This window comes from Lygodium microphyllum, chromosome 6 (genome assembly GCF_053477565.2).
Source record: "Lygodium microphyllum isolate KBCC chromosome 6, Lygodium_microphyllum_v1.1.10, whole genome shotgun sequence".
NCBI lineage: Eukaryota > Viridiplantae > Streptophyta > Polypodiopsida > Schizaeales > Lygodiaceae > Lygodium > Lygodium microphyllum.
In genome coordinates, this window is record NC_141140.1 from 111,476,614 (window position 1) to 111,489,407 (window position 12,794).

The 12,794-nt window shown below is 41.5% G+C and overlaps 1 protein-coding gene across 3 annotated transcripts in view; it reads right to left on the reverse strand.

Moving 5' to 3' along the window:
- The window catches only part of LOC148034973 (uncharacterized), an 85,501-nt gene that overhangs the window by 46,262 nt on the left and 26,445 nt on the right, over positions 1–12,794 (reverse strand). For 2 of the 3 annotated variants that reach the window (XR_015691137.1, XM_087679886.1), the window contains exons 2-11: positions 11,395–11,475; positions 11,228–11,310; positions 10,950–11,094; positions 10,302–10,832; positions 6,053–6,235; positions 5,507–5,914; positions 5,028–5,351; positions 4,524–4,742; positions 4,326–4,413; positions 4,147–4,205 (exon numbers count right to left, since the gene is read on the reverse strand). Coding sequence is in view for 2 of the 3 variants with exons in the window: in XM_087679886.1 (XP_087536012.1) it covers positions 4,147–4,205; positions 4,326–4,413; positions 4,524–4,742; positions 5,028–5,351; positions 5,507–5,914; positions 6,053–6,235; positions 10,302–10,832; positions 10,950–11,094; positions 11,228–11,310; positions 11,395–11,475 (2,121 nt within the window). In the remaining variant the exon portion in view is untranslated. Of the gene's footprint in view, positions 1–4,146; positions 4,206–4,323; positions 4,414–4,523; positions 4,743–5,027; positions 5,352–5,506; positions 5,915–6,052; positions 6,236–10,301; positions 10,833–10,949; positions 11,095–11,227; positions 11,311–11,394; positions 11,476–12,794 lie in introns of those variants that run through there. The other variant, XM_087679887.1, reaches the window with a different exon arrangement.

Sequence of the window (12,794 nt, forward strand, 5' to 3'; positions counted from 1 at the left end):
TCAACTACTACATAGCTTAGTGGCTTGGTAAGTTGGAACATTCTTACTATTACTATATTTCATTTAGCTTATCTAAAACTAAAACCTAGGATTTGAGAATCAATGGCCCAAAATCAATCTAAGTTTTTAATGTGATCGAGATTGGAGAAACAGTGTGATTCACAAACTTCAAAGAAGATACACTATACTCTTGTCTCCAATCCACATCGCAATCTGCAATCAGCCATTGCTGAATCGTCAAGTTCAAACTCTGTCGTGCTCTAGTCTCCATCTAACAAACTAACGTTGAGAAATGGTACAATGTACTTGAACTAGGCAACTGAAGCATAAGGCTTAAGCAAGTCCATGCTTGAGGTTGCAACTTGCAAGGTACCAAGCAGCATTGTGCACTTTCGTGCAAGGCTTGGGAGTCTAGAGTCGACGGCTAGGGCAGCAGCAGCAAGTTTTGAGCCGCTTAACTATAGGTGCCTACAAGCCCGCCACAGTGGACTCTTTTGCATCCATGGGCATACATATGTAAAACTCTATGTAATGAGGAAAGAGTGAAATGCCAATTGTATCAAGATGCTAGCAAAGTAAATACATGTACACATGGAGGCTCTCAAAGCATCCAATTATCGGCATCGAACAATCATGCTAAGACTTCTGATCACATTAGTGCAGTACGTGCTGGTAATGCCAAGGCAAAGATTGATAGTGATGGCAAAGGACCTATGGACCATGGATTGGATACCATAGTCCATAGTGAATAAAAGTGGATCATATCATGCATGAAACTGGTATATTTTTGTGTGTGAGGACATACCATTGGAAAAATATCCACAGTTATGCAAGTTGCAAAGGGAGCTTTGTACTCCAAATATGCTAGCATCAGATGAGTACGGAAATTATGTAAATCCAATTTCAGGAGGGGAAATGATGTTGGCTATGAGAGACCATGTTCGAAAGTAAATGTATGCAAAGATAAGTGCTAGTCCCTTCTTTTTACTACTCATTGATGAGATCATTGACCGCACTATGAAAAAGCATCTAATTATCTATGTTTCATATATCAATGATGGAGGTAGAGGATATGCAATTTGTAGATTTGTGCGGTTGTTGCCAATGGATAATGGAACATCTAAGGCCATGTATAATGCTATACATGCATTTTTCTTGAAATGTGGTTTAGACGTGCAAAACTTAGTTGCTAGTGCAACTGATGGAGCTTCGGCTGCGACAAGGCATAGGACAAGCATCATTGCCATATGTCACAGGAATTCATTGTATTGTTTCGAGATCCATTCAAGAGTATAACACACTCTCCAACTCAGTACCTCTGCCTCGGTCCTTGAGGCACGAGAGTTCGAGGTTCAATATTCAATCCCTACATGGTTTATTTGTTGCATGACCATTGTATATTCAACATTCATTCACTCTTTCACTCTCTGTGTTGATGGTCTCTAAGTTACCCTAACCCTAACTCTCTTTTATGTTCAATTTGGCTTTATTGTACAATTGTCTTGTGATTTCTATGTTTAGAGCATTTCTTCATGGCTAGATCCTCCTCTTAGAAAGTTAATGCAACCAAGAGAGGAATGGGCAGCTTAGTTCTCACAAGTGGGCATCCCCTTGCAAGTGGTAGCAAGAATTGGTGGAGCTCCCCCTAGGCACTTTCTTTACAATTCAAGAGGGTCACAGTGACCAATTAGTTATCGACAAAGCTAAGAGAACTGTATGGCACTATTTATTATCTCTTGGAGGAGGATCCAAGTCATCAACCTCCAAGAGAAGACCTAGAAATTGGACCCATACATCAGCCAATGTGATATTCATAAGTGGCATCTTTGGATGTGGGAGAGTCGGCCTCTAGATGAACAAGATGATCCAAGAAAGTGGCTTTGGACAGCTATGACAATTGCCAAGGAGCCATAGTGCTTCTTGGTCTACACAATTGAGATGGACCGACGCATCCTAATGCAAGAGGAAGTCGGATTTGGCACCCTAGAGCAACAAACATTGGATGGAGCGCAACATCACTAATACTTTTCACCGAACATTATCAATGATTGTGGGATAATGGTAGCCAAGGAGAGTATCCTACTTAATTTGGCTTCTCGCACAAGGGGGGCTGGCAATTGGTTTTGCCTAGCCTAGATGCAGCAAGATGGAGTTTGCAAGCATTGCTCATAAAAACATTTGGAGATGAAAAAGCATTGTCTTTGGGCCTTCAAGGCAACCCAACTAAGGAGAAGAGTCTACCATCTTCTTTGCAAAATGGCATCTAGCCTAGGGTGTATATCCTAAGGAGCCTTGTATTAGAAGTAAATTAGCCAAACCCACAACCTCTTCTACGAGACAAAGATTGATGACATGATCTCCGTCATCTAAACCAGTTTCCTATGCTATGGTTGGCCTAGGCACATTGCCCATTCGCCACATAATGGAGCCCTCAACCAGGATCAAAGGATTGAAAGATCAATAGCGGCCTCAAGAATGACACATCCAAAGGGCACACTGGTAGTTGACTTTCAGTGGCAAGAACCTCTAGTGTATGTACCCTTGGTAGAACTCTAAGTGTCCACTAATCACTCACTCCACAACCATTGGGACTGACTACAAGGCAAGTCCCAAGCCTGTCAGGAGCTCTCACAGCAATTCTTCCTTATCTAGGGTGGCCACAACTTGTTCTTCATGATACAAGTGGGCATACAAGTGGGCAGCCCTAGGTGGTGATACATGTTCTCTCCATGGCTTGTTTCCCCCATATCCCCCAAACCGCCTTGAGAGGCTTGTACATCTGATTGTTTGTGATTTTGAGCCAACTCCAACTAGACTGTTGAGAACATGTACTTCTTTGTAAAATTCTTACGAGTAATATAATTAGCCACATTTCTTACCACAAAAAATTAAACATATTTGATATAGGTTATTTTATCTTAAAGACATCTCATTGCATGAGCAAATCAATCATCACTTACTTATGTTCATTAGGATGAAGGGAAGCTTCTAAGATTGCAGGTCAAATTAAAATGTTTGAAATTTTCTAGTTGGCTATTGCCTAGCATGCTTCAACATGTTCAATCAGCTTTCATGGCTTACATTCAAATTTAATCGCACTTGCTCATCTACACTAATACTTTCATGTCACAAGCATCCAACGCTTTCTAAAAGCCAAAACATAAAAAAGAGGCCATGTGCTCATTGCAATTTGAGTGTCTCCTCTCTTAAACAACACATTGGCTAGAATATATGACCATTTCACAATTTCTATTGTTGCTTTATTAAGCTAACCCTAATAAAGGTAGATAGCAATACTAAGTGGATGGTTGGGAAGGTTATCCTAGTCCTTTGTCTATATCATGGCAACAGCACTTCGAAATATCAAAAACATAAATGCTTGTGATTTCATTCCGTCCATTTGTCTAAGGTAAGTAGAAGGAACGCATTTAGTCTTGAAGAAGAGAAAAACCCAAGCTATCTAAGAGAAACCGTATGCTTGATAAAAGACAGCTACAGCTAGCAAGAGAGCTCTATCCGTGGCTTGTTTTCTCTACCCTCTCTTCTCCACATTCCAAATTTCTTTCCAGCTACCCTCAATGATCAATTATTATGCTCAAAAGGCAAATGAGGTAGGATTCTCAATTCTAACTAACATTGACTTGCAATTTGATTTAACTCCAAATATCTCTTCAGTATTACTAGTCCATTTCTGTTTTTTGTCTTCTTAATTCCTTTTTTTTTTTTTTTTGGGGGGGGGGGGGGGGGGGGGGGGAAACGGATGATGTTTTTGGTTGTTGGTTGGGGGCTGGGGGTGTGGTGGAGATGGATGGTGGGCCTTCCAAGAGCCACAGGCAGCAAGTCCCATGTTAGTTTACAGCAGATTCGACTCTAAATATATAACCTTCCCCTGACTATACTCTTATGACTAACTCCGGCTCAATCTCAACCTTGAAGTTCAAAGAAGTGAACTACCCTTCATAACTCAAGCACTAACAAAAGTCATAATCTAGCATTCATAAAGGAAATCTGACAAAGAATCAACATATGACTCATAAATGCAGGGAATGGTTGATATTTTTTAGTGCAGTGTACACTTCCTAATGTAACAATCAGTCAATTTCTATAAGCATCATGATGCAGACATATAAATAAAGCTGAACTTACCATATCACGTACACAACTTTGACCTCGCCAATGTTCTAGAGGTGGGACTAGTAACCTTCCTGTACACACAATTGTAAATCTACTCAGATAAAAAGCAAGAACTTGGACTGGATTTGCAAAGTGAGAATTTAACGACTGCTGTTGATATTTATTAATGGAATACCCATAGATAGCCTCACCGGATCTGGATGTCTTCAGCCCAAATGCTGTTGATATTACACGTTTTGAAACCGGCACACGAGGACGAGGAAGAGGTGGTGGAAGCCGCTGGGAGGTAAAGAGATAGGTAAGCATAACTCTTTTGAAATGCTATTGTTTTTAGATAGTAGTAGTAAACTATTCGCCAAGATGTGGCTTTTTAATTTTGAACAGCATACCAAGCTCTTATCCACTTCATTGGATTTGATTCCCATATTGTGCTTTACTCTCTTGTTTTCTGGTTCTCTAATCTGTTGATGATTTGCAGCAAATCCACCAGTTGTAACCGTGCTTTTTGCAACCTTTGCCACAACCTCGGCTTCATTGCCACATGGTGCAGTTGAAGTTTCAGACCCCAAAATCTCCAACTTACTAGAGTTATTATCTGGAACTGCATCCTAAACAGCAAATTCTTTACAGCATCAATACAATGTATCTTTAAACACAAAATGTAGGGAACAAACATATTTTACTGCCATGCTAGTCATACAGTAGATGCTTGCAGTCTTGTTTATTATATTCTGGAAAATGGACAAACATGGATTTCCTACAATTGTCGAATGAGGACTTAAGTCTAACTTCCAAGCACTCATTAACCATCAACACAAACTGCAGAAAGGATGCTTGAATTGTTTCGTCCTTCTTAATGCCACATGAAGATGAGAGAGCCATCTGGCATCAACCTTGGTATGTCTTCGTTTGGTTGATTGTGCATCCTTTCTTGGCAAAGGTGCCACCTTCCTTGATTCCACTCTGAGTGCACTTGGACTGTCAGTATCTGCCTCCTTTTTCCCCAACCTATATTCACTTTGACTGTCAGTATCGGCCTCCTTGCTTTCCAATCTATATTTCCTTTGACTGTCAGTATCTGCCTCCTTGCTTTCCAATCTATATTTCCTTGGACTGTCAGTGTTGGTGAAACCACTAAACTTCTCTGACTTCTGTCTGACTCCTACTGATGTTATTGTCCCATTTACGTCAGAAACATTACCGGCACCATCATCATCCTGTTTCAGCAATGCAAGATAAGCAGCTCAATATGATATGCCGCTGCTTCCCTGATCCATTTCGAGATCATTATGTGATATTAAAATCAATGTAGAGACTGATACAGAATCTTCAATTAAACCAGTGTGCCAGCAAAGCAGAATAGAATACTTACAACACTTTTGAGAGACTTTCTTCCAGACCTTCTAAGGTGTACGTTCTGTGTCTTTGCAGAGAGCCCATGAGAGGAGGATATCAGGTTGGTCTCAAGTCTACACACATCCAGAGTGTTCTGATGCTGTGGTAAAACATCAGCAGATTCATTCATTACTGGATTGCATCGATTTTGGAATACAGCATCACCATTCAGTGAAGCACCCTTGCCCGACTTCCTTCTAAGCCTTGTGGAATATTTTCTATCCACCTCCTGAACATTTCTGTTACTGAACCTACTTTCTGTAATTCCATCAGATGTTCTTTCTTGAGCCCCTGTCTGTAAGAGTGACTGTTCAGCATCTCTGTTTGAAGGAACACATGTATCTGCTTCGCTTGAAACAGAGCAGTTCTTGTTTTTGTTTCCATCCTGTGCAAACAGTTAAGGTTAAGATTCTTGCCAAAATCTAGAAAAAACCCTTATGAAAAATGAACCAGTCCAACAAGTGAAGGCAATGTCCTAGCTTCACTAGTGCACATTGGTGTTTGGTCAATCAAACAAGTTTACCGATTCACCCTGTGCTTGCTGGTACGAGCTTTGTTTATTCTCACTAAGTACTTCTACACGTGATGCCTTCTTCGCACTATTGAATTCATCTTTACTTCCATTTTCCTCAAATGCAACAACTTTTACAGCTTCTATATCAGATTCTTCCAGTGGGACATCAACAGGTTTGTTCTGTGTCTTAACCTGAAGATTGAAACATTAGATCAGTAAATTGAACACAAAAGGTCAATTTTTCTTACTAAACTATTGCATGAACACCATACAGAAATTGTTACATCAGTCACATACAATGCCCATTTCCAAAATTTCAACAAGCATGCAGCAGCACCTTGTGAATATATGATACACACCTTCAGGAAAGTGAAAGCCCAGAGGCCATTGGTCATGGTGCTGAATTGGAAAGGAAGCCATGTAAGTAAAATTGGATTCGGGCCTATTTGAATACCGATGCCCCCTTTGAGACAATTGCCTGCATCAGACAGCTCATGACTCTCATGGACACATGCCGACTGGAGATACAATATGAAGCATGGACAAAGAGCAGGGTGTGAGACCACAAAGTGGGAGCTAGGAAGCTCAACCAAATGGCAACCAGAGAGGGCACCCACTATTAGCAGATTAGTCAGCTCATGGTTGAGTCTGGACTTGTGGTTCAGCAGGCTGGGCAGATAGATTATTTAGGCATTTTATTTGTCATTATTTATTGAGGTTTGGGCATTATTTGCAGCCAGTAGGCCGGCCAACCTGTCATATTGTAGGCATTTATTTTGGCCTATATATTGTCTGCCTCCCTCTTCCACTCATTCACTCATCACTGGATAGTTCTTGGAGAGAGGGAGCAAGTGCCAATGCCTCCACAGCCGGTGACTCACATTGTATCTGTACTGTCTCATGTCTTGGTATATGGATTCCATTTCCCGAGCATACATCTGAGTTCTCATCTGTATTGTGTTATCTCTTTCTTTTCTTTTGTCTTGTGTTCAGCAATTTATTTCAGCACATGTTTATGCTTCCACTGCTGCACCACTTCTGACATGGTATCAGTTTTCAGGTTTTGTGTTTTTGCTGTGTTTTATTGCTGATTTCTTGGACTGTTTTCCCTCTTGCTAATCAGGCAGCTGCTGCTCCATACAAACGACCTGTTTGACCTGCGTTTTCTGCAGATTTGCCATTGCCTGCTGTCCAACACCTCCTGCTGCCTGTGTTTTCCTCATCAAGCTGCTGGCAACAGTACCCTACACCTGTTTATGCAGTGTGCAGCCTGCGTTTTGCTGTTTTCAATACTATTTTGGGCTGGGTGACTGACAGAACAGGCCGTTTTTGCTATTTCTAGCAGTTTTGAACTGATTTTTAGACTTTGTGCAACAGATTTTGGCTTCTTTTGATCAGATTTTGGGTTATATTGTATGTGAACTTTTTTTTTTTGCAGTCTGTGCTCGTGGTTTGGCTGTGTTCCCTCTCCAAATACCTTCTTTTCTCTACTTCTTTTCTAAATCCTCTACAAATGGCTGCTCCATGCACATCCATTGATGATACGTTACTTGGAGATTCCCGTGAGGCTCTTGCAGCTTCAGAAAGGGATTTGAAGTCAAAGAAGTCGAAGGCCCAGTGTTACCACTATGACAAGAAAGGTCGTTTACAGAAGGACTGCACTGAGTTAGCGGCTTCCAGGAAGAAAAAGGAGCAAACAACGAAGCAGGATACGGACTCCGACGACGAGTCCTTATCTGCCTCAGATTCCAATTCCAATCCTCCGACCAAGGCGAAGTCCAAGGTGCGGCAGGGATCCTCTTTTTCGGATCGTGGGAAGGGCTTAGTAGCCCCTTCCTCAACTGGTTTCTAGTGGTGGTGATGCGGACATCCCTCACGACTCTCCAATGCCAAAGAGGGAATGGCTTAGTAGCCCCTTCCTCAGCTGGTTTCTAGTGGTGGTGATGCGGACATCCCTCACGACTCTCCAATGCCAAAGAGGGAATGTGAGAGGGTGGTGAGATGGGGCAGCGGTGCCTCATCTGTATGTCTATACAAATGCACAGGATCCAAAGAGGGACATCCCTGACGCATCGACCGAAATCTAGCAGGTAGAAATCCTGGAGCTAGGATTGACATCCAGGTTCATGATGGGCTAGTTATTTAACATAGAGCGGGTGGCTTTCATCTGGAGCTCACATGAGAGGACATTTTGGCGGTCTGGCCAAAGAAGGGGAATCCATGGTCATTTTTGCACTGCAGCATTGGTGACAGGATGGTCACATATGCTACATCAGGGGCATTGTTGACAAACATTGAGAGCTACTATGATCTTCTCTATCTTCACGATCTAGTACGATCGACATCGACATCATGTTCTCTCCAAGGCACCTTGGTAGTGGCTTGCGCACCCACTACTTGGGTATCCATGGTTCTACTTTGGTGGACATCGTTGTATGTACTATGATGCGACATTATCATTGTATATTGTATTGTATCCGATCACCCATGATCTGAGAGAGGGTGTTAGCAGATTAGTCAGCTCATGGTTGAGTCTGGACTTGTGGTTCAACAAGTGGGCACATAGATTATTTAGGCATCTTATTTGTCATTATTTATTGAGGTTTGGGCATTATTTGCAGCCAGTCGGCCACCATTTAATGCTGGCCGACCTGTCATATTGTAGACATTTATTTTGGCCTATATATTGTCTGCCTCCCTCTTCCACTCATTCATTCATCACTGGACAGTTCTTGGAGAGAGGGAGCAGGTGCCCGTGCCTCCACAGCCGGTGACTCACATTGTATCTATAATGTCTCATGTCTTGGTATATGGATTCCATTTCCCGAGTATACATCTGAGTTCTCATTTGTATTGTGTTATCTCTTTCTTTTCTTTTGTCTTGTGTTCAGGAGTTTATTTCAGCACATGTTTATGCTTCCACTGCTACACCACTTCTGACACCCACATGGTGGACAGGTGGAAGGAAGGCTGTCACAACAGGTATAGGCAAAGTGTGCAAGTAGCCAAACAGGCAGTGGGAAGATGCCACCAGCTTAGGCTGTGGCAACTACCAGGTGCCACAAGCAGGAGGTGAACTGCCAGTCAGACAGACCTGCAGGTCAATTTATTCAGGTGCAAGTCGGACCTGTTGAGGTGTACATTGAACCTGCCAAACTGGACTATTTAAGGCCGCATTTCCACCATATGATGGCCAAACACAAAATGAGTGCAAGTGGTGCAGACTGAACATTCTGTCCAGGGCAGACTTACCTCAATACTGCTGCATAACAGGTCAGGACAGAGAACTTCAGTAGGTGCACTGTATGTTCATATTCATAAGAGGACAGAAGACATCAAAAATGTTTTTTGCGAGTGCTGTTCAGGTTAGGGCAGCAGGCCTAACAGTATTGTAGGAATATACTTGAATCCCAACCCGATCGGTAGGGTTGTTCCAACCCTTTGTTCATCTATGCAGTTATGTTTGTATAAAGTTTGAGGGTTGTATTCACCTTTGACCTTTCTTAGGTAGGCATCTAACACAGCTTTACACGATCAGCCACAAAAGCCTCCCTAAAATAGCCCCTCACACCTTCACTGCAATTAGCTGCAAAAAAGGGAATAGATTACATATCTGCTAGAATGAAACAGGTGGTGTCCCAGTGTTTCAGCATGATTTAGATTTCCAAATTCTGAATCTCTGTCCCATTATCCATAAAGTTAATACATGATCAGCCTACAATTGACTGAGCTCCACAGCATATGTGTGAGCACTCCCAGGAATGTCCTATAATCTGGCTCTGAAGGGATACATTTTTTAGGACATTAAAGAATGACTAACAATAAGGATAGGCCCAGACAGATGCAAAGATGCCACTGTCCAGTCCAGCACTGCTGACTCCCTTACAATGGACAAGCCAGCACCCAACCCAACATCAGCACTTTGTAATGTTGTGTCTTGGCATGAATCTCAACATCTGGTATTTCATTTTCTACAAAACTGTGCAGCCTGTAAGATGACAGGAAATATTTGTAATAGAGGTGAACCTTGTCTACCATTCTCCAAATAATTTCATATTTTCTGAAGCGTACTGGCCAGACATTAAGAGAAGAACACCATACATTAAACTAAATTTTAACTCGCCTACCATTCTCCAAATAATTTCACATTTTCTGAAGCATTAAGCGTGAAATAAAAGAACACCACCACACACCACCACCATCTTCAACTAAATCAAACATTAAAATTCAACAGACAAGTAATTCAGACAAAACTTACCTTGGCAGACAAATTAGATGGATCAGAGTGAACCTTCTCCATCACTCTCTCTTTTGTGCAAACAACTTGAACTTTTGCATCTCTGGTAATATAACTGCTTGGGGACCTTGTACCAACCTCAATATCTTTGTTGGCATCAGTCCTTTTCTCATTCAATGTATCAGACACGTCTGGATTTATTCTGTTCTCTGGCATACTCAATGTCTCTTTCACTTTGTGTGCAACAGCAATTGCTTCATTTTCTGCTAATACTGTTGAATTTAAAAAGGCTTCCTGAGCAGTAGTTTCCCTAGACCTGATTTTCGCTGCATCTTTCCAAGTATTTTGCACTTCTGCACCATCAAATGTTTGTTTCTGGATAGTGTTTGTTTCCTCACTAACACCCCCTTCAAAACTTAATTGGGACATTTCTCCCAGATCACAACTCGCAGATCCTCGGCCATTAATGAGGCCAGGTCCATTGTCTTGGCATCTTATGCCTAAAAGATGATTCCATATGTAAGGGAACCCGGAAAGAAATGAGTGTATTATCTGTCATAAGCCACATATTACCTGTAATGTCCCTCTCAATAAATACATGTTTTCCACTCTTAGGAGCAAAGTAAAGATAAGATTGATCAGGCACTTTGCACCAGAAAAGTTACTTGCCTCAACAGAGAAACCATTTGCAATAGTAGTGTTGTCATCAATTAAACCTAGAAGCTGTACTTCAATGCCATCCCTTGTTAGCAGCCTACACTTTTCTAAGCGTTGGACAATGACCCCTGTCTCTACCCTCTGATTGCAATCCCCCCTGCAAAAAAGGAGGATATTGGCAGGGAGATTGAACAAGCATTGACTGCAAATTTTGGATGGAAATAAGAGAGGAAGGGTGGTAGGTGTGACAATAAAAACAAACAAACAGGGGGGAAAAAAAGAGGATTTACCCCACCACCAAGAAACCACCGACTGCAACATTAGAGTTCTGACTCCCACTGGGCCTAAACAGGTACCATTTGTAAAGAGAAATCTGTAGAGTCAAAATGTTTTTTTACCATATGACTCAAATTGATGCCCAATAAGACCTTAGCAATGCTGGTGAATATGCAGGTACCTGATTTGCCAGTTTCCTGCATTCACTCAAACCCTTAAATGCAGGTGATGTTCTTGAACTCCCTTGTTCAGATTCTCGTACCTACAGTTCCATGTTAAAATCAAATCATTTTTTTTAGAATTTCCACATGATTTGCAACCACATCCTTTAAACCCATGTGTGTGTCCGTGTGTGTGAGTTAGAGAGACAGAGAGAGAAAGGGTTAAATTAACATCTTGGAAAGACCAAATTACATATGAAACCAACAAAGTAATATACATCCATCATTGCATTGCAGAAAAGAAAGTGAATACAAGCTAAATATAAGGAATCTAAATCCAAGATCTAAGTATAATGCCAATAACTAAAATCTAGAACCCTCCTAAAGGCCCCAAATGGGGCACTGCACCATGGTCAATGGTGCACCAATGCTGAGCCATCAAGTGAAGGTCCCCTGTGACACCGTGGCAGCAGGTCAGCTTTTGAAGGGCACACTCTCCCCCCTCCCCCCCAAAAACAATTGGAACCCTCTCTACTTCCATTTGATTGGGACCAAGTCAACAACAACAAAGCACTAATAGACTAGGACAAAAACGATGTCAAAGCATATTCAATGCTTCTTCGAAGTTTGATATATCTCTAAAGAAGTCGTATTGGTGACTACCTCCTTTGGGACATCTCTCGAGGTATGGGAGAAGCTCCAAATTATGTGCAAGGCTCCATCGAATATGAGAGCTATTACCTCTACAGCTAGTTGCAGAATATCCTATTCAAGGCAACATATACGTTTCTGTCATCCATTCTATTAGTGACTCAAATCCACTATCAGCCTTGCAATATGCAATCTACTCTCCCCAAAGCTCATTTGGTAGGGATTATTCTATAAACGCCCCAAACATCACAATATGCTCAACAATTATAATATTTGTTTGTTTTCAAGTCTCAATATTACAAGAAATGCAGAGAACAAACACTTAAAGTTGAATATGACAACTATTCAAAAAATTACAGCCATGGAAACATTGTTGCGGGTTAAAGGCTGCCTATACCTTTCCACCTACATTTATTGTATACAAACCCACACACGTGTACACTACAAGTGGCAGGCACCCATCATTGTTATTTTATTCTTTATTCTTTTAGTGACAAATAGAATAAGGGAAGGCAAGTCACACATTGTGACTGTTGGAGTTCTCACACACCCGTCTCTCTTCTTCTTGCTTGAACCTCCATAGCTCTTGCACTCTTCTTGCTTTTGCTTGTGCTTCCATATTTTGCTCACCTTTCAACTCATACTAGAGTAAGCATTCAAGGAGCTTCTTCATCATTTGCTTCAATCCGGATTCAAAGCTTCAACTCAAGGTTTCATGGCAACCATGGCTTCTTCTCCTCAAGGTATGCATTGATCATTTTTTTCTTCT